General features: G+C 37.6%; 2 protein-coding genes across 2 annotated transcripts; one reads left to right on the top strand and one right to left on the bottom strand.

Annotated features, from left to right (window-relative positions):
* LOC6051115 (acylpyruvase FAHD1, mitochondrial) lies at positions 1-7,143 on the top strand. Its single transcript, XM_001867564.2, has 4 exons — positions 1-262; positions 320-422; positions 496-819; positions 6,847-7,143. The coding sequence occupies exons 1-4, from the start codon at positions 204-206 to the stop codon at positions 7,012-7,014; spliced, it is 654 nt and encodes a 217-aa protein (XP_001867599.2). The 5' UTR covers positions 1-203; the 3' UTR covers positions 7,015-7,143.
* Positions 7,003-20,889, bottom strand: LOC6051114 (phospholipid phosphatase 5). The gene is made up of 3 exons (XM_038264033.1): positions 20,456-20,889; positions 7,653-8,035; positions 7,003-7,580 (listed from the first exon to the last, which is right to left on the bottom strand). The coding sequence occupies exons 1-3, from the start codon at positions 20,587-20,589 to the stop codon at positions 7,180-7,182; spliced, it is 918 nt and encodes a 305-aa protein (XP_038119961.1). The 5' UTR covers positions 20,590-20,889; the 3' UTR covers positions 7,003-7,179.
* Between the last annotated feature and the right edge of the window lie 343 nt (positions 20,890-21,232).

The raw sequence follows: 21,232 nt of genomic DNA, 5'->3' as shown, positions 1-21,232 counted from the left end.
GTCGTTGAATCCGACGAAGGTATGGCAGTCTTTACTACACAAACGCACCACTCAACATCCAGTCGCTCGTCAGACTGTTTTGCTGCTGCTGCTGCTGCTGATTGCGATAATCCGCACTTGGGAATAGCTCCAACATTCGTGCAAGTGGGTTTGTTATCAGTGGCCAGTTCAAATTGGGTGTTTCGTGGCATCAGCTGTGAAAAATGTCGCAAAACTTTTTCAAATCTACTCGGAAGATTATTGGGGCTGGCGTAAACTACAAGTAAGTATAGAATTAAGCACTAAGCACGATTCAGCGTAACTCTTCGAGTCTTTCCAGAGAGATTCTACGCGCCACGAACGGCGCCAAACCGGAGAACCCCGTGATATTCTTCAAACCAATCTCGTCACTCATTTCGTCGAACGATGAGGACACCATCAAGGTCAATGCTCGCATAGCACAACATAGCATACAACATTGTCGTCATAAATACGCACAACTCTCTTTCCCCCCAGGTCCCGAAGGTGTTTGGAGCCATCAACTATGAGGCCGAGCTGGGGGTGGTGATCGGGAAGCGCTGCAAGAACGTGTCCCCGGACCAGGCGATGAACTACGTCGCCGGGTACTGTTTGGCGCTGGACATGACCGGGATGGACTTTATTGTGGACGCGAGGCCCAAGGGATTGCCGTGGTGTCTGGGAAAGGGTTTCGATACTTCGACTCCGGTGAGCAGGTTGATTCATCCCGAGGAGCTGGAAGATCCGACGAATGTGCGCGTGTGGTGCAAGGTCAACGAGCAGATGAAGCAGGACGATTCGACGAGCAATTTGATTTTCACGGTGAGTTGATTTTGAATCGTGATGATAAATTTAGTTAGCAAGTTGATTTATTTAAAAAAAACCCCCTAAATACTATCATAAGCCCGGGCAAAAAAATACTTTTATTCAATAACACACAAAATTTATATTCTTTAACTTAGGAGAAACGATTTCAAATTGGAAATATCACTTTATGAGCTCACAATTTATGCGATTTATTTTAACACCCGAGATGTGTTCACCAATTTCTAGCGTTGAAAATAGTATCTTAAATGGTCATTTTAATGTCTCTCCATAAAATGCAATAATAACTAATCTTTATGGAGAATCATGGTAGTTTCTATTAAACGATGTGATTTTATTTTTGTTTACCAAATTCACATCTCAAAATTCTGTGAACGATTTATGTTAATAGTATGCTTATTTTTCCTGCCGTTCTCGAATGTGAAACGGCATTATTTTCTTTGCCAAAATAACAGTAACTAAAAAGTACGTGCCAGCATCTATTTGAGTGCTGAAAAGTTGCACATTCATTTGAGTGCAGTATTTTTGGATATTGCTTTGGAGTTTGACACTTGTTTTGAAGGCAAAAAAAATCATTCATTCATTCTGAATCATAAAAGAGAATTCTTTCAAGACTTTCCCATTTCTCACATGAAAACAAAGTGTCGCAAAAAAAAATTGAAATGTTTTTAATTAGAGCAATTCTCTACGAAATCGGTCTTTTTTCTTCAATTTTAATTTTTGTATTTTTCAATCCGGCTGAAACTTTTTTGGTGCCTTCGGTATGCCCAAAGAAGCCATTTTGCATCATTAGTTTGTCCATATAATTTTCCATACAAATTCGGCAGCTGTCCATACAAAAATGATGTATGAAAATTCAAAAATCTGTATCTTTTGAAGGAATTTTTGATCGATTTGGTGTCTTCGGCAAAGTTGTAGGTATGGATACGGACTACACTGGAAAAATAATACACAGTAAAAAAATTTGGTGATTTTTTATTTAACTTTTATCACTAAAACTTGATTTACAAAAAACACTATTTTTAATTTTTTATTTTTTGATATGTTTTAGAAGACATAAAATGCCAACTTTTAAGAAATTTCAGGTTGTGCAAAAATCACTGACCGAGTTATGAATTTTTAATCAATACTGATTTTTCAAAAATCGAAATTTTGGTCGTTTTTCAACTTCATTTTTCGATGTAAAATCAAATTTGCAATCAAAAGTACTTTACTAAAATTTTGATAAAGTGCACCGTTTTCAAGTTATAGCCATATTTAAGTGACTTTTTGAAAATAGTCGCAGTTTTCATTTTTAAATTAGTGCACATGTTTGCCCAGTTTTGAAAAAATATTTTTGAAAAGCTGAGAAAATTCTCTATATTTTGCTTATTCGGACTATGTTGATACGACCTTTAGTTGCTGAGATATTGCAATGCAAAGGTTTAAAAACAGGAAAATTGATGTTTTCTAAGTTTCACCCAAACAACCCACCATTTTCTATCGTCAATATCTCAGCAACTAATGGTCCGATTTTCAATGTTAATATATGAAACAATTGTGAAATTTTCCGATCTTTTCGAAAAAAATATTTTTGGAATTTTCAAATCAAGACAAACATTTTAAAAGGGCGTAATATTGAATGTTTGGCCTTTGTGAAATGTTAGTCTTGATTTGAAAATTCCAAAAATATTTTTTTCGAAGAGATCGGAAAATTTCACAAATGTTTCATATATTAACATTGAAAATCGGACCATTAGTTGCTGAGATATTGACAATAGAAAATGATGGGTTGTTTGGGTGAAACTTAGAAAACATCAATTTTCCTGTTTTTAAACCTTTGCATTGCAATATCTCAGCAACTAAAGGTCGTATCAACAAAGTCCAAATAAGCAAAATATAGAGAATTTTCTCAGCTTTTCAAAAATATTTTTTTCAAAACTGGGCAAACATGTGCACTAATTTAAAAATGAAAACTGCGACTATTTTCAAAAAGTCACTTAAATATGGCTATAACTTGAAAACGGTGCACTTTATCAAAATTTCAGTAAAGTACTTTTTGATTGCAAATTTGATTTTACATCGAAAATGAAGTTGAAAATTTTACGACCAAAATTTCGATTTTTGAAAAATCAGTATTGATTAAAAATTCATAACTCGGTCAGTGATTTTGCACAACCTGAAATTTCTGAAAAGTTGGCATTTTATGCCTTCTAAAACATATCAAAAAATAAAAAAAATTAAAAATAGTGTTTTTTTGTAAATCAAGTTTTAGTGATAAAAAGTTAAATAAAAAAATCACCAAATTTTTTTTACCGTGTATTATTTTTTTCCAGTGTAGTCCGTATCCATACCTACAACTTTGCCGAAGACACCAAATCGATCAAAAAATTCCTTCAAAAGATACAGATTTTTGAATTTTCATACATCATTTTTGTATGGACAGCTGCCGAATTTGTATGGAAAATTATATGGACAAACTAATGATGCAAAATGGCTTCTTTGGGCATACCGAAGGCACCAAAAAAGTTTCAGTCGGATTAAAAAATACAAAAAAAATCGAATGACCGAAATCCTAGAGAACTGCTCATTACTAAAAATTTTATTGTTTAAACTGTAACAAAAGATGTTAAAAATTCATTTGGCAGTGCTGCCTTTTTTATCGAAAACGTCAATGACGTCAATTTAGACGTTATTTTCAGATGAAGAATAAAATGTGGAGTTTTTTTTTTGAATAAACATATGAAAGACAATAGTTTAAGGACTTTAAAAAAAAAAAACTCTAGAAATTTAAAACCAACAAAAATTCCAAGCTTGACCAACTCTGAACATCTTTTATTTCGAAAATATCAGAAAATTTCCTATTTTTTTTTTAAATACGTTTAACATGAAAGATAAGGAAATTTGTTTAGTTTTGACATTTAAATCTAATTTCTCAACGTTTTTGCCTTCCACACCATACTGAGGAAAAGCTATGAAATCACTTGGAAAATGAACTTCTTAATAAATCATCCTCGACCCACCTTCACGAATGCCTATCTACTCAGGACACAACTCTGAGCAAAATTCTGTGTGTGTGCTGGGATGTTAATCAAAATAATTGCACTCGATTATCGCGGGAAGGGCTGGACCGATTTTGTCCGTTTTGGACTCATTCGATCCATCTTGGTGTCGCTTTTGCAAATTATCAAGTTCAGTGAAGTACTTCAAAAGTTATGGTTAAAAAAGGACATTGACTTAAGTCCGGAAGATTGTAAAAAAGGTGTTTTTTTGTATGCAAATCCATCATGTTATACATTTTCAGAAAGGCAATAAAAAGAATGAGTCCAAAACATTGTAGATCTGATAACCCTATCAAAAGTTATAAGCACTTAAGTGCTATTTATACACTTTTCTGAGGCCGGATCTCAGATATTTTGATGAGAACTTTGTCCGGAATTCATATCTGAGAAAGTCATAAAATCTTGAACAACAATTTCAAAATATACTTCACACTAAATACTTCAGACGTTTTACAATTTCGAAAAATATACTCAAATCTGAATTACATATTATCAAAAATATAATAAATATTATTTATAAATACATATTTACAAAAAATGTCTCAAGGATTTATCAACATCAGTATTTTTTTTTTTTAATTTCACAAAAGTTTTTAAGTAAAAAAATATTAAAATGATTATTTATAAATGGGTAATTCTCTACCAACTCACACGAAATCGGGAAAAGTTGCCCCGACCCCTCTTCGATTCTGCTCTACAACTTTGTGGAACATTGTTACACTCTAAAAAAATAACCCAGCAAAGTTAGAAAAAACACGAAATTTTAAAATGATAAATTTTGTTCTAAATGAAAAAATAAATCAATGTAGATTCGAAAAGAACATTAAATTTCTCATAAAATGACATGTTCCAAATTGTTTTAGTCAAGTTACGGAAAATGGGAGAATTTTTAAAACTTTTTTAGTGTTTTTTTCGATGAAAAATACGTTTTTTAGAAATTCTGAGTACGCCATCAAATCGGGCGTCTAATTTTACATAAAAGTCCGTTTGACTCCAAATTTCTATCTCATCACCGTTTCAGGCTGCAAATTATTGAAAAACACCTCTTTTTTCGCATGTTCAAAAATGGAAGGGGTCGTACCGCCCCTCCGTCACGAGATATCAAAAAACTGACCTCGGATTCGTGATCAGGGACAAAAGTTACTCCTTAGGACAAAGTTTCACGCAAATCGAAGAGGGGTCGGGGCAACTGCTGTGTGAGTTGGCGGAAAATTATTTTTTTTTTTTTATAAAAATGAACAATTCATTCGGTTTTTTATTTTGTTTCATAAATAAAAAAGGCCTCAAAATTCATATGACTGAGAAAAAGTTCGAAATTTGATTCTATCTATTGATACGCAATTTTTATGGGAAACTTAACTTAAACTTTTATTAAGGGTGCATAATTGCCAAATTTACGGACCCAGTCCTGCAACAATCTGATTGTAATAATAAACAAACTTTGTTGTACAGTAGACTCTCTTACTGTCGATCTTCTCGATATCAATATTGCTCCAGTTGTCAATACATTTTTTAGTCCCTTGAAATAAATTGCTTCGATTTTTCGTTCTATAATTTGAGATCTCCCGTTCTCAACGGACCCTTCATATCGACAACGAGAGAGTCCGCTGTTTATTAATTTGTAGACAGTACTTTAGGGGATGAATTGAAAATTATATCGATAGTTCCCTTAGTTTTGAAGATACTAAAATGCCTGTAACAAAAATCTTTATGTAAAAGCTCAAGCAGCTCAAGCTTTTAAATTTAATAAACAAGTTTTCTTGAGATAAAAAATATGATGGGGTAATCATACTCGTTCTAGTGATTTTGAATATTTCAATGGATTTATTTTTTTAGTTTTAGGTTAGGATTAGTTGTAAAAGTGATTTTTTTTTCTTTTTTACCCAAATGTATTCAATTCAATGCAATAATGTAAAACAATTTGAAGCAAATGTGATCAGTTAATAATAAAACGAAAAATACAACAAAGATGAAGAGCATTAGGCCATACCACTTATCATGTAAAAGAAATGTAATTTTTGTAAGAATGTTCAATAAAGACATATTTAATTTCAAAAAAAAAAATGGGGTAATCAAAAGAAATAAATTCAAAGCAAAGTGATTCGATTATGCAATGTCAAACATAATTTTACTGAATTTATCATTTAGAATAATGAGACTAATATTCATATACAGCAGTTCCATATGGAATTTAAAGAAAAAAATAAAAGTACTTCGATTTGGATCAAAATTGGACTGGAGGTTTCCTGGCCGAAATAATTAGACCCGTTTTATTTGTTTTTTTTTTGCCATTAGGGTGACCTACGCCGTGTTAGGGTGGAAACTTTTTTTTCAAAAAAAAAAACGTAGCTTCGCTTACTTTTTAACTGATTTTAGTTGTCTTGGGCGCAAATGAAAGATGATAAGTTTGACTTTCAAGAAAAAATAGCATGGAGTTTCAAAACTCTAGCCTAACATTTGAAAATGTTTTAGGAAAACTTCAAATGCCGTTTTAAAGATGACTGGACCAAAGAAAAAAAAAATATTTTTAACGGATTTCTCGGACAATTTTACGTACCATATCAAAAAATTGGCGAGGTTTCCAGAATTCCAAGTTTTGATTTTTTGAAAATAAAATATGGGGTTTTTGACGCGACAAAAAATTACCATTACGAGAAAAAACTGCTTTTTTACTAAAACTGCGAAAACTCGAAAATTTCAGGGATGACCTATACATGTTTGAGTACCAAAAATTGCGTATTTTATTTTTTTAATAATTTGCCAACAATTTGAGCTTTCCAACACTCAGATGAGTGCTATATCGAACTTTTCAGCGCTGTAATTTTTGATGACGTAAATTTGGCCTTTTCGTCACTGTAGGAATACAGGTTAAGTATGTATTTTTAAAACAGAATTTATTTTGAAAAAATGATAAAATTTGAAGCGAATGTTAAACAAAACAGAAAAAACTCACAAATAAAAATCTCTCCCCACTTTCTTCCAGATCCCGGAGCTGATCGCCTTCTCGTCCAAGTACATGACGCTGGAGGAGAACGACCTGATACTGACGGGCACTCCCGCCGGGGCTGGCCCCGTCAAGCATGGCGACGTGGTCGAGTGTGGACTTGGTGATATCGTACAAATGAAGTTCCACATCAAGGACGAAGAGTAGCAAACTGTTTTTGCCGTATTTTTCCTGTTTTCATGCATTTTTTGTTTGTTGTTTTTGTAAAACTGTTAGGGACGTTTCGTTTGTAAAATCGTGTACAATTCACAGTTAATAAATCTACTCACTAAACTATTGGACTCGTTACACCGCAGTCACGTTCGTTGAAGATCAGGTCCACTTTGAGTCACCTACCTTGTCGTCACCCAGTAGCGCATCCTGCTCGGAGTCTACACTGGAAGACTCGTGTTTGAAGGTTCCTTTCCTGGAAGGACACGCCAGCACCAACGCGTCACCGCTGCCATACGGAAGATGACACAGCTGGGAGTTCAGCGCAGGGTAATACTGCCGATAACCGACGTAGGCAAGAACCGCTCCGATCATCGAACCCACCGAGATATCCTGCCAATGGTGGTGATAGTCGCAAGTTCGCGAAATTGCAACCATCGCTGCCATCAACAGCGGAGAACCTGCCACCAGCAAGCGCCAAGATTGGCCGCGACCTCTCCGCGTAAAAACGTGCAGCTTGGCGAACAGATACAGCGAAAGGTAGCCCAGGGTGGCAAACGCAACTGTAAAGTGATGATTTCAAAAGTTAGTACCAAACCTCCCAACAACCCTCGTTCCCACGATCCTCAACTTACAGGACGAGTGACCGCTGGGGAAGCTCTTCCGCCCATCCCGAATGTCCCGGTAGTCCCCCGTGCAGACCATATCCTCGCGGAAGTTCCCATCGGGAAAGCACCGCCACAGATAGTCGGGCCGGGGTCGTCCGACGGCGGCCTTGATCGAGTGCGTCACGACGCCGTTCAGGGTGTCCGCAAGCGTTATTCCCAGCACGGCGCACTTGAGCTCGCGGAAGTTACGGCTGTGGTAGTAAAAGGTAAGGAAGACCGCTCCCACCAGGCAGAACACGGACGGATACAGGGTGGTGAGTGGGACGTAGCTCTCGGTGCGCGGGTTCCGGTACAGCCACATTTCCTCCGGGTGGATTTTGCGCACGAACGGGTCCTGGAACTCGAAGAAGCTGCGGAGGAGAGTTGAGTTCAATAGAAGATGTTTAAAAAAAGCTTATTGATGTAACAATAAAAGAAAATATCTGGAGTTTTTTTTTTTTTTTTTGAAAAGGTTTAATAAACAAAATTTCTAGTTTTTGCTTTTTGGGTGTTTTTGAAATCGCTTTGAGTCAGGGGTATTAAAACACCCAAAAAGCAAAAACTGAAAATTTGGTTTATTGGACCTTTAAAAAAAACTCCAGATATGTACCTATAACGGCCGATTAAAAATAATATTTTTTAAGGTTATGTTGGTAACTTTCTGGACCCCGAATTCAAAACCATCCTTGACAGTCATTGCCCCAAGAGTGAATTACACCATCTACAAACTTAAAACTGCTCCAAATTTTTTTAGATTTTTTTTTAAGTCTAAGATGGCGCCCAAAATGTCTGTGCTGAAATATTGAAAAATTGATTTTGAATTTAACTATCCGAAGTCCCATAAAAACCTTCAGATAATCTAGTCTGGACTTCAAAATATCAAAAAAAAATTCAATTCAACCCAAACATGCTAAAATTGATTTTAAACGAAGAGGAATGCATTTGAATTTAATTTCAGCAGATTGCACTTGAATTTTCATTGAAATTTTGAAGTTTCTTGAAAACATATTTTTTGCCTCCTGACTTTTCGGGCGAACTTTGAAGGGATGGGTGACAAGCACTTTAAATAAAATTTGTACCAGCCTATTAAAGCATTTGTGAAATTTTCTCATAATTAAAAAAAAAAACAACATTTTTTAAATTTCAAAATCACGACCAAATCGAAGGCCAAAAAAAACTATTTGAAAACAAATTTTTTAAGCGATGAGCAAAGATAGACACTAATTTCAAATTTATTTTAAAAATTAAACCAAATGCTACAATATTTCGATTGCAAATTAATGTACACATCTCGAACATTTTTAAACCTGTGAAATATAAGTTAATGTTATTTTTGCAGCAAAAAAAAAAAAAAAATGCTGGAAAAACAACGAAAAACTTTAGATAGGCCAAAGACCTAATAGAGCAACGGCAAGGAGCGGCGGAGCCGGATACCCATATTTACACTTAGAATTTCAAAGCGCCCGCCGCGGGATTCGAACCAGCAACCTCTGGTCCAGCGCGCGGTCCAATTGATCCACACGGGCGGGACTACTTTTGTACCCGACCCTCTCCGATTTCGATGAAACTTTTTAGACTTTTTTAGACATGTTATCTGCCGTTCTACGCATAATTGTCCCATGTCAGTTTTTGACGATTTTGACTTTATGCCATTTTTAAGTTTAGTCTGATGTGTACTTTAAGAAAAACACATAAAATCTGGTACTTTGTTCGGAAACTCATCAAAAACAACACCAAGTCTGTTTGTCCCATCGTTGAACTTCTACGCATAATTGTCCCACCAAGTATTTTCTTACACAGAATCATTAGTTTTACTAAGCATTATGTCTTGTTTGCCTGTTGTATAGCAAGAGAATCACAAATAAGGGTGATAAACTGCTAACTGGGGCGATTAGGGACACATAGGGCGAATAGGAACCCACGGGACAATTATGCGTAGAAACACAGAAATCGGTCGAAAAAATTCAATCGTGTTTTTCTCAGTTGTACTTTTTTGAACATGGGACAATTATGCGTAGAACGGCAGTTATCCTAGGCCTATATAAGCCGTTTTTGTGTATATGGAGCCAGTTGCACTCGATAATGACATCAGAGAAGAGCGTAAGTTATTTATGTATGTTTTTATTGTTTATTTAGAAAATTACTGTAGCTCAAAGCCATGACATCGAATCAAAAAGTGGCCAAAGAGATTTTTCAATTTTTAAGTTTGAAAGTTAAATTTAAATGTGATGTCACGATTTTTTTTCGTTCAAAATGTTTGAGGAAATAGCCCAAGATGTCATAAAAAGACTCCCAAAAAATGCAAAATGGTATGTCTCTCCTAAAAATTCCAAAAATCATTTACTAAAACTGTTTTTTTTTTTTTAAAGAGGTTCTAAAAGTCATTTTTTTTTAAAAACCGATAGTGAGAATCGATTTCCTTGACAATTTTACATAAAAGTCTTCATATTGACCATTGCCCCAAGTCCAATCCTTGTGAAGATACAGCCGTTTAAAAAATAAAAATGTTGAAAAAATAGGTTTTTTGGTGATTTTTGCCAATTTCTATAAGGCAGACTTGTTTTTTCATTCTCGAAAAAAAAATTACCGAAAAACTCGTCCAATTTCCTATAAGTTTGCCTATACAACGTTTTTTTATCTGGAAAATGAATTAGTGATATTTTTGCAACTCTGTAAACGTGAAATGAAATAATGAATATAAGCAAATAATGTGAAAAAATTCACGGAAAACTTTAGATAGGCCATTGGTTTTATATTGTTTATTTTATTTTTTTTTTGCAACGTAAAATAACAGAAATAAAGTAAACAAAAGTTGCTCATCGTCATCGTCTGAGTTTAAAAACTTTTTGAATTTATTGATTACTGTTTCTGGAATCTAATTTATAAATTTTTAGCCAGTTGCATTTTTTACTTGTTTGTCTCATCACTAATAAAATTCATAGAAAACACTTGTACAATTGATTATAAACTACTTAGAATACATTTATTACGATAATTCTTGCATTTTTAATTAAATGTGTTTTTTTACAACCTTTAAATGTTCTATCCACAAATCTAAAACAAAAAACATAAAACCTAAGAAAAATATATACAGTCCAGCCTCGATTATCCGAAGGTTTGTATGGGACTTCACGAACATTTTTTTTCGTAATTTTTTTTTTGTTTGCTTACTTTTAACATCAAATTCGAGTTCTATGACCCAATTTTAATCAAATTTGATTGGTTGAGTGCCAAAAAAAAATTAAAGTTCATTTTTCAAATTTCAATATTGCCATTTTGGCCGCCATCTTGGATTTAAAAATTCTAAATCACTTTAGAGTAGTTTAGGGGTCATACTAAAGCTCAACAATAAAAAAAGACAACGAAAAAAAAATATTTTTTTCGTGATTCGATTATCCAAAATTTCGATTCTCCGAAATAAAATTTTGCCAAGGTCTTCGGATAATCGAGCCTGGACGTGACCTGTATTAACCCTCTACTGCCAATTTTTTTTCGAAATTTTTATTTTTCCCGTGTTCAGGAGGTCATTTTAAGCAACTTTTGTTGTACCAAAAACTTTACTTCTCTTGTCTTGTTTTTTTTTGTTTCATTTTCAGTATTTTAATTTGTAATTTGTGCGTTTATTTAAAACGATAACCTGTTAGTTTACAATTTGCATTTATCTTGTTTAGTTTATGTTTGTTTTCGGTAGTATTTGGCCTATTCTACCACCTCCTATCATTACATTTTGCCTATCTAATTTTTTGATGTTGTTAAAGTCACTTTTCCAATTATAGTCTGGGACACTAGAAAAATTACTGCATACTTCTTTAAAATTACATTTTTAAAAACGTTGGCAAAGAAATCACATAAAACATGTAAAACTTCCGACCCATAAATTTTCTAAAATTTTAAGAGTCCTTCTTTACTATGCTTTTTAAAGATCACAAATTGGTTGAAAAATTGATTTTCGGCGATTTTTTAAACCGAAGCCCGTCTTAAGGTGGGGTTGAGTTGTAGAGGGTTAAAGAATTAATTTCAATTTTGCTCATGTTTGACAGAAGTGTAAATTAACTCAAGAGATGAATGTTCACTAGGGTGCCCAAAATATGGGACATTCTTTCAAACCTCGCTCCACAAACTGATTATTGTTCCTTGAGCTATTTTAGGACTCTAGGTCAAATATGAGCAAAATCTCTCTTGATGCACGAGGGTGAGTTTTGTATCGGAAAAATCGGAAAAATGGATTTAAAAAAACCCGCGCTACTTTCATCCAAATATTCTTAAACGTGAGATTTTTATTGAAAATTTAATGTTCTACAACTTTATAGAATAAGCCAAAACTGTAAAACTCGATCCTTAAAAGTTATAAGCGATTTAAAAATGTCATTTTTGCATGAAAAACACTGTTAGAATTAGAGCTTCCAATTTCCCGGGGTTACAAATTTCCCGGGAAACGGGAAATTTTCAACCAATTTCCCGGGAATTCCCGGGAAATTTAAATTTATTGAAAATTGTTTTGATCTTGGTTCTGCTGCAACTAAGCTGTTTAGAACAGCGACTAAAAGGCTAAAACAAGTGTGAAATTCAATTAACAGCTTAACTGCATGTAAAAATTCATAAAATTGCAAGAAAATGTTATTTTTTTCTTATTTTATAAGCTCCAATAGTACAATAAATAAAAAAATGTAATTTTTTTATTAGCAAGGTTATTAGACAGTGAGTAGTGGAACAGCATCTAATTCCGTCGTACCTCTTATGTTGGCAGGTCAGCACTTTGACGTTCAATTACAACTCATTGAAGGCGATTTCAACTGAAATAGAGTGATAAATAGCTCAATAAGAAGTGAGCAAAGGATTTCGTTGGGCCGTACCAAGCCGGTTTTGTGGAGGGGAAATCGACGACGGACCAAATCTTTTTGCTACGCCAAATCCTCCAAAAATGTCGCGAGTACCAGATCCCGACGCACCACCTGTTCATCGATTTCAAAGCCGCGTACGACTCGGTCGATCGCGAAGAGCTATGGAAGATCATGTACGAGAACGGCTTTCCCGGGAAGCTGATCAGACTGGTGAAATCAACGATGGATGGTGCACGGTGCAGCGTGAAGATTTCGGGTGCTATATCCGACCCGATCGAATCGCGCAAGGGACTGCGACAAGGCGACGGTATCTCCGGCCTCTGTTTCAACATTGGGCTTGAAGGTGTTATGAGCCGGCCGGCTTCAACATGCGGGGCACGATTATCAACCGATCCAGCCAATTCATCTGCTATGCCGACGACATGGACATTGTCGGCAGGACGTTCGAGGAGGTGGCCAGGCGGTACACTGAATTGAAGCGGGAAGCAGAAAAGGTTGGATTGAAGGTGAATGTGGCGAAGACGAAATATCTGCTGGCAGGAGGAACCGAGTCCCTTAGGGCTCGCATAGGACCGAGCGTGACGATCGACGGCGACGAGTTCGAGGTCGTGGAGGAGTTTGTGTACCTCGGATCATTGGTAACGTCGGACAACAACTGCAGCAGAGAAATTCAGAGGCGCATCATCACCGGTAGTCGTGCCTACTACGGACTCCACAAGACCCTACGGTCTGGTCATCTTTCCCGGCGTACAAAGTGCACCATGTACGAAACGCTGATAAGACCGGTCGTTCTCTACGGGCACGAGACGTGGGCGATGCTCGAGGAGGACCTGCAAGCACTTGAAGTTTTCGAACGGCGAGTGCTTAGGACGATCTTTGGTCATTGTAATCCGAGCACTCGTTGGTGAAGGTTGTCTGAATCAACATGACTCGTCGCGTCCCGGCGCAAAACGCCGGCAATATTGCCCTACCTGCGGCTCAAGCAGGCAAAAAAGTGGGAATTTCCAAAAGGAAGGTTGAGGCCTCAACTGATGTCCAAAAACCGGGGATTTCCAAAAGGAAGGTGCTTTTGGAAGTGACATCGAACAGCAAAAAGACGAAAAAGATCGACGGTACTGTACCGATGGATGAGGAGGAGGAGAACTCTTCGTCGCACGAGGAGCAGCTATTGAAGAACAACAAGTTTGCTGGACTGCCTGACGAGGACCAGGTAGCGGAAGCAAAGGAGAATGAAGTGAAACAGCGAAAGGAGAAACTGCCTCCTTTTTATGTGAGGCAATCAGCAGCAACGATCGACTTTCGAGCGGGGCTGGTTGAACTCATCAAGTCTGGGAAAGTCCTAGGCAACATTCGTCTGTGTCAGGACGGATTTAAGGTGCTGGTGCAATCCAGGCAGCACTATCAACTGGTCAAGGATTACTTGACCGAAAACGAGGCGGAGTACTTTACCCATGATGTCGTCATGGATAAGCCGTACAAAATCGTCGTCAGAGGTCTGTACGACATGCCAGTGGAGGAATTAGCTGCCGAGCTAAAAGTTTTGAAACTGGATGTGTTGGCCGTGCACAAAATGAGCCGACGCAACAAAGACATCAAGTACCGTGACCAGCTCTACCTGCTGCATTTGGCTAAGGGATCGACGACGCTTCCTGAGCTGAAGGCGATTCGAGCGGTTTTCAACATTATCGTGTCGTGGGAGCGATACCGACCAGTGCATCGTGACGTCACACAATGCTTCAACTGCCTGGGTTTCGGGCACGGAGGTAAGAACTGCCACCTGAAGCGTCGTTGCGCCAAATGTGGTACCGATGCGCACATCACATCCCAGTGCATCCAAGATTCGCTGGTGAAGTGCCTCAACTGCAACGGTGAGCACTCGTCAACCGACCGAAAGTGCCCCAAGAGAGCTGAGTTCGTGAAAATTCGGCAGCAAGCATCGACGAAGAATCAGCCTCAGCGTCGTAGAACTCCTCCAGCCCTGGTGGAGCAAAATTTTCCACCTCTTCAACCGCGACGCCAGGTCCCGAACTTGGCACCGTTGCCGTTGGATCCCAGGAAGAGAGCTGAGATGAATCATCCACGGCCGGGTTCCAGCCAGGAGCCGAGACCGCCACCACCGGGCTTCAGCCAGGAGCCAAGACCAACCCAAGAACCAGCAGTTGAGGAAAATGGTAATGATCTTTACACCTCAACCGAACTCCTCAATATTTTCAAACAGATGTCCGCTGCACTGCGTGGATGCAAAACCAAGACCCAGCAGATTGAAGTGCTGACCTCGTTCGTCATCCAGTATGGATCGTAGGTCCCTCAAGCTGCTGAATTGGAACGCTTGCTCCATTAGGAGGAAGAATTTAGAGCTGGTGGATTTTCTTCGCGAGAAGGAGATCGACGTAGCTGCCATCACGGAAACTCATCTGAAGCCCGGTGAAAAAGTTTATCTGCAAAACTACAAGATCGCGACGCAGCTCGATAGGACCACCTCTGGAGGAGGAGGTGTGCTTGTCGCTGTTCATCGTGATCTCAAGCCACGCCGGCTGCCACACTTTAAGCTGGACATCATCGAGGCCGTTGGAGTGGAAATTCCCACTTCGGTTGGCCCAGTACTCTTCATTGCTGCATACTGCCCACGTCAGGTGAATTCCAGAGATGGTTCAGCAGCAAAACTGAAGGGCGATATCCAGAAGCTGACACGGCGGAGCGCAAAGTACATCATCGCTGGTGACCTCAACGCGAAGCATGAAGTTTGGGGCAACAGCAGGAGGAATCGGAACGGAGTGATTCTGCACAACGATCTGCAAAACGGATACTACAACGTTGTGAGTCCGGATCGTCCAACGAGGGTGGCTCGGTCTGGGAATCACTCAATCATCGACTTCTTCATTACCAATATGGCTGAGAACGTGGCTCATCCTGAGGTGTTTGAAGAGTTGAGTTCTGATCACTATCCGGTGGTTGTGGAGGTTGGAGCTTCCGTTACTCCGCAGCGGCAACCAACCCGGAAAGATTACCACAACGTTGACTGGCAGCAGTTTCAGCAAGTGGTCGACAGCAACATCGACTATGATCAACACCCGGAAACTTCTGCCGATATTGATCGTTCGCTGGAGGTGATCCAGCAGGCTATCAACCAAGCAGAGGCTGCCAACGTTCGGGAGGTTCCTGTTAATTTTAAGGTAACTGATATTGACGTAGATACTAAACACTTGATTAGACTTAGGAATGTTTATAGGAGACAATATCAACGGACTGGGGACTATGACAAAAGATTTCAGTGAACAATTTGAACAAAATCATACAAGACCGACTTGACAATATCAGAAATCAAGAATTTTCAAAACATGTAAGCCAGCTTGGGAATTATTCAAAACCATTTTGGAAACTTTCAAAAGTTCTTAAAAATAAACCAAAGCCTATTCCTCCTCTTATTGTTGAGGATTCTCCTTTGATTACATCCGAGGAAAAGGCAAATGCACTTGGGCTTCATTTTGTTAGTTCTCATAATCTTGGCGCTTCCATGACCAGCCGTAAAGAAACATCAGTTGCCAATAGTATTTCAACAATTAATAACTCTACCTTTGAATTTCCTGCAGATTCCCATGTTTCTGGTGAGGAAGTCAAAGTTGCAGTAAAACAAATGAAAAATATGAAAGCTCCTGGCTTTGATAACATTTTTAATCTGGTGTTGAAAAAACAGAGTGATCAGTTCTTTCAACATCTAGCCAATATTTTCAATAAATGTTTGCAACTTGGTTACTTCCCTACCAATTGGAAGCTGGGCAAAGTCATACCAATTTTGAAGCCTCAAAAGATCCAACATCGCCAACAAGTTATCGTCCCATTAGTCTTTTGAGTAGTCTGTCCAAACTCTTTGAGAAGGTCATCTATTCAAGGCTTTTGGATTTTACCAACGATAATAATATAATTTTGAATGAGCAGTTTGGCTTCCGAAAGGGGCATAATACTGCTCATCAGCTTACGAGAGTAACTAAAATCATCAAGCAGAACAAGCTTGAGTCTAAATCAACTGCTATGGCTTTGTTGGATGTTGAGAAGGCTTTTGACAATGTTTGGCATGATGGTTTGATACATAAACTGTATTTATACGGTTTTCCAATGTATCTTATCAAAATTATCCAGCACTATCTTTCGGAGAGATCGTTCAAGGTTTTTCTGAATGGGATTGCTTCTGGATTATTCAACATTGATGCTGGGGTTCCCCAAGGAAGTATTCTTGGCCCACTTCTGTACAATATTTTTACATCTGATTTGCCTACTCTTCCTGGTAATGGTGTGTTGTCACTTTTTGCTGATGACACTGCCGTTATTTATAAGGGTAAAATAACCAGATATTTAGTTGGCCGTCTTCAGAAGGGTCTTGACGTTCTTTCCGAATACTTTGGCGACTGGAAAATTCGCATTAATGCAGCCAAAACTCAAACCATCATTTTTCCACTTTCCAAATCGGCCAGATTTGCCCCAAAGGATGATGTTTTGATAAAAATGAATGATGTTTCGATACCCTGGTCAAAGGAAGTTGTCTATTTAGGTCTCATACTTGACTCGAAACTATTGTTTCGGCAGCATGTAGACAAAATATTGAACAAGTGCAGCATTCTCATCAGGTGTTTGTATCCTTTAATTAACAGAAAATCAAAGCTATCTTTGAAAAATAAGTTAGCAGTATACAAACAAATAATTTACCCCGTTATTGAGTATGCAGTACCTGTTTGGGAGTGTTGCGCTAGAACTCATAAATTGAAGCTCCAGCGTGTCCAAAACAAGGTACTCAAAATGGTTTTGAATGTTCCTGGCTGGACAAGATCAAGTGAGGTTCATGAATTAGCAGAAGTAAAAACGTTGGATCAGAAGATTCAAGAGAAATGTTTGAAATTCAGGGAAAAATGTGCTATATCTGAATACCCCTTGATTCAAGGATTGGTTTAGTTTATGGTATGTTTAAGTTAGTTTTAGGTTAGGTTATGTTTTCTTAACATTTTTTTTTTCCTCATTGTACCTAGTGTTACAAAAATGATAAATCATATACTTTTAAAGTTATGAAAATGAACAGTGTTTAAATCACGAAAAGCAAACTAAAGCTGAAGAGCCACAGCTGACCACTTATTATGTAAACCAAATGTAATTATTATAAGAAAGATTCAATAAAGTATATTTAATTCAAAAAAAAAAAAAAAAAGGACGATCTTTGGCGGCGTGCGTGAGAACACGGTATGGAGGAGAAGGATGAACCACGAGCTGGCGCAACTCTACGGCAAACCAAACATTCGGAAAGTCGCCAAGGCTGGCCGGATCAGGTGGGCCGGACACGTCGCGAGAATGCCGGACGCGCTGGATGCGCGCCAACCGAACCAGACTATCAATCCGGTGAAGTTGGTGTTCAATTCGGAGCCGTCTGGAACGCGGCGGAGGGGGGCGCAACGTGCAAGGTGGTTAGACTAAGTGGAGGAAGATCTTCGAAGTGTGGGAGTTCCGAGTTGGAATTGGAGAGTAGCAGCCCAAGACCGAGTTCAGTGGCAGCGCATCTGGAGACAGCTCATGACCCGGGGGTTGTCTGAGCAGTAAAAGTAAAGTAAAGTAAGTAAGAAGTGAGCAAGCAAGTTACTTTTAAAAGCTTTGCAAAATTAGTTGTTTAAATAGAAAAAAATGCAAATTGGTTGGAGTTAGGAGCGAGTGCTTAACCTGCGAAACCTACGAGAATTTCTCCTAAAATGAATCCCATACTCCACGATTAAACAAATTATTTTCTTGCTTCTGTGACCAGTAAAAGAGAGCGTGGTTTGATACATAAAAAAGAAAAAAAAACATGCAGAAATTATGTTTTTCATGACAAATAACTTTTCTAAAAAAAGTCTTACTTAAGTTTCCCGTAGCTTCAAAAATTAATATTATCTGATATCAAAGTGTTTGATAATCTTATTAATTGTAGGGGAGAGTGGGGAGACTTGATCCCCGGGGACACTTGATCCCAAGCCTGTATCTCGTCAGCATGTAAGTAAAACAATAAGCTTTGTTCTAGAAAGTTGTGCGAAATTGACTAAAACTCATTGTAGAAAACAAAGAAAAAAATTTAAAAAATGTTTAGATTGAGTTACACACATATTTCTAAAAAGTGCTGCAAAAAACTTCCAAGAGATCTTTTTTCTTTGTTTTGATAAGTATAGAAAACACTCTAAAATTAATCAAAAAAATATTTTTTATACATGAATTGTTTGATAAACATGTCAACTCCAAAACCCTTACGCAGTGGACGTTAAATTTATCGTCAAACTATTATTACAATCAATAGTTTAAAAAAGTGCGTTTAGGGAGACTTGATCCCTGCATTTTTACAGTCACTGGAATCAGCCTCAAGATGAAATAATTGGGCTGGGTTTTCATACATAGTTTCCTTTAGTATAGTTGTACATAACTTACTGCAGTTTGAACCATTTTTCAAAAGTTTTGTAAACAAAAATTACCAGTTTTTGTAAACATGCTCAATTTTGGTCTAAAAAAGTAAATTTTAAGTTTTTAAATATTTTGCATGCTAAACTTGTTTTATTTTGAACACAAACGTACAGGTTTAATGTGAAATTGCTGTATCTTATAGAAAATTATAAGTTTGGATGAATAAAAAACATTTTGCTCAAGATTTCTTCAAAATGTTGAAAGGGGGATCAAATTTCCCCCAACATTTTGAAAATGCCGGTTTAAAATATTTTTTTAAAAAGCTTGGCATTATTCGAAGAGTTTATCTGATGAAATACCCTTATCAGCCAAACATAGTTGAATGTTTAAGCTTTCAATTCATGCAAAAAGTTCATAGTTTTGTGAGAAATTGACAGAGTTATGTGCGATACAAAAAAAGGGGATCAAATCTCCCCACTCTCCCCTATATGAGCTATAAATTAAATTTAATTGAACAAAATCATCTTCATTAATTTTTCTCTGAGCATCTAAAAAAAAGGTTCCAAAAAGTATAGAAAATGTGTACTTTTGCTTAAATTTCGGGAATTACCGGGAAATTTACAAATTTCCCGTGAAACGGGAAATATATTTTTTCGGGAAATCCCGGGAATTCCCGGGACGGAAAATTGGACGCTCTAGTAGAATGTATGAGGCATTTTGAGAAACTTTTTATTTTAATTTTGTTTAAATTTTTTTTTCCCTGTTTTTGTTTTAATTCATGTTTATTTCTTGTACCGTCATCAGGGGTGGCATTGAGTCTGGGAGGTGAGATTGGGTCATACAAAAAAACAGAAATTCCTGTGACCCAATATCACCCCCAGACCCAATGTCGCCCCTTATGACGTTACTCAGCATAATACATTTTGTTTAACTTCTAGTGACGAATTGTGAAGATCTTTTAATCTATCGCTTTATCGGAAATCGTTGGTTGCTTTAATTTGTTATATACCAAGTGAGAATTTACGAGAGCTAAAATTAAATTACAAAAAAAACTGCAAAAAAACTGCTTTGCAATGTTATAGTTTTTGCTTGAAATATTTAATTTGATGCGCAGGCTTTGTTCAATAAAATTATAAATCAGCTTGTGGCAATATAAACTTCGTCATGGGACTTGGAACTAATGCTTGGCCTTTAATATTTATTATTACCATCTGATAGGTATAAAACCAATTACCGATCAATTCATGTGCATGTGCAAGAAAAACGGATTCCTTAAAAAAAAATAATGACCCGCTCTGCTCACTAGTCAACATCCTGCTCAAATTAAACAAGTCATTGAAGTATTTTTTTTTGTACTTCTCTAATTTAAGAGTTTGTTTCAAGATTTTATGATCATCGTCTGACGACTGAATCTTCCATATTGAGTGTCTAATGAAGCTCTCTTGAACTTGCTAACTAGTCCCATCCACTAGAACGACAGATAGTAGGTACACATGCTAAACTAAACAAACCAAGTCATCTGAGTAAACAATACTAAACACTTACATGTACACCGCAAACAGCGCCAACCGGAGGATGATTTCCTGGAACAGGTTGATTTCCGGGCCGGAGTTGGATCGCTGGGTCGCGGCCGCGGTCGCCGTCGCCGTCACGGTCCCGGTTCCGCCGTTTCTGTTCATCTTGTTTTGTCAATTTAACCCGACCACGTCATCCGGAACTTGCCAAAAATGTTTTCCAGTTTGGCACACTATTTCACGAAACTAGTTTCGAGCCGCGACGATTGGAGAAAGTGACTTCAGAGGGAATAAATTTAGAGGCTCCAAAAATTGGTATCGATGCTCTTCCTGGGTGGATGATTTTTGACACTCTTCACCTCCGGCGCTGGCTTCGACCCGACTGTGCACGGTTTAGTCACACAAAGCCGTCATAGCGGGTTACCTGCTTTTTTTTTTGTTACAATTTTTTTTTTCATTTTATTTCCTCTTCTATTCTCTCCGTCTCGCGGAATGAGGCATAATCACACGGCGTGGCCTGCGACAGCGTGAGAGCATCGTGAGAGTTTCTCCATTCTCTGCTCTCAGGTTCGTGCAAAAACATCACCACACCAACGAATCAGCTGATGAGATGTTGTGTGTACGAGAGGAGCCAGTTTGGAATACGTACCATACTACTGCAACGGTAAAATGGTGTGCTGAATGGATCTGTTAGGGATGGCATGATTGTGAGCTGAAGAAATTTTATGAATTTAATTTCAAATGCAAGGAATGTTGGTCACGTACTTGAAATTTTGGAGTTCTTTTTAAAAAGTCCAATAAACCAAAT

Source organism: Culex quinquefasciatus, chromosome 3 (assembly GCF_015732765.1).
Source record: "Culex quinquefasciatus strain JHB chromosome 3, VPISU_Cqui_1.0_pri_paternal, whole genome shotgun sequence".
Lineage (NCBI taxonomy): Eukaryota > Metazoa > Arthropoda > Insecta > Diptera > Culicidae > Culex > Culex quinquefasciatus.
This window is presented reverse-complemented; position numbering and strand designations above follow the sequence as displayed.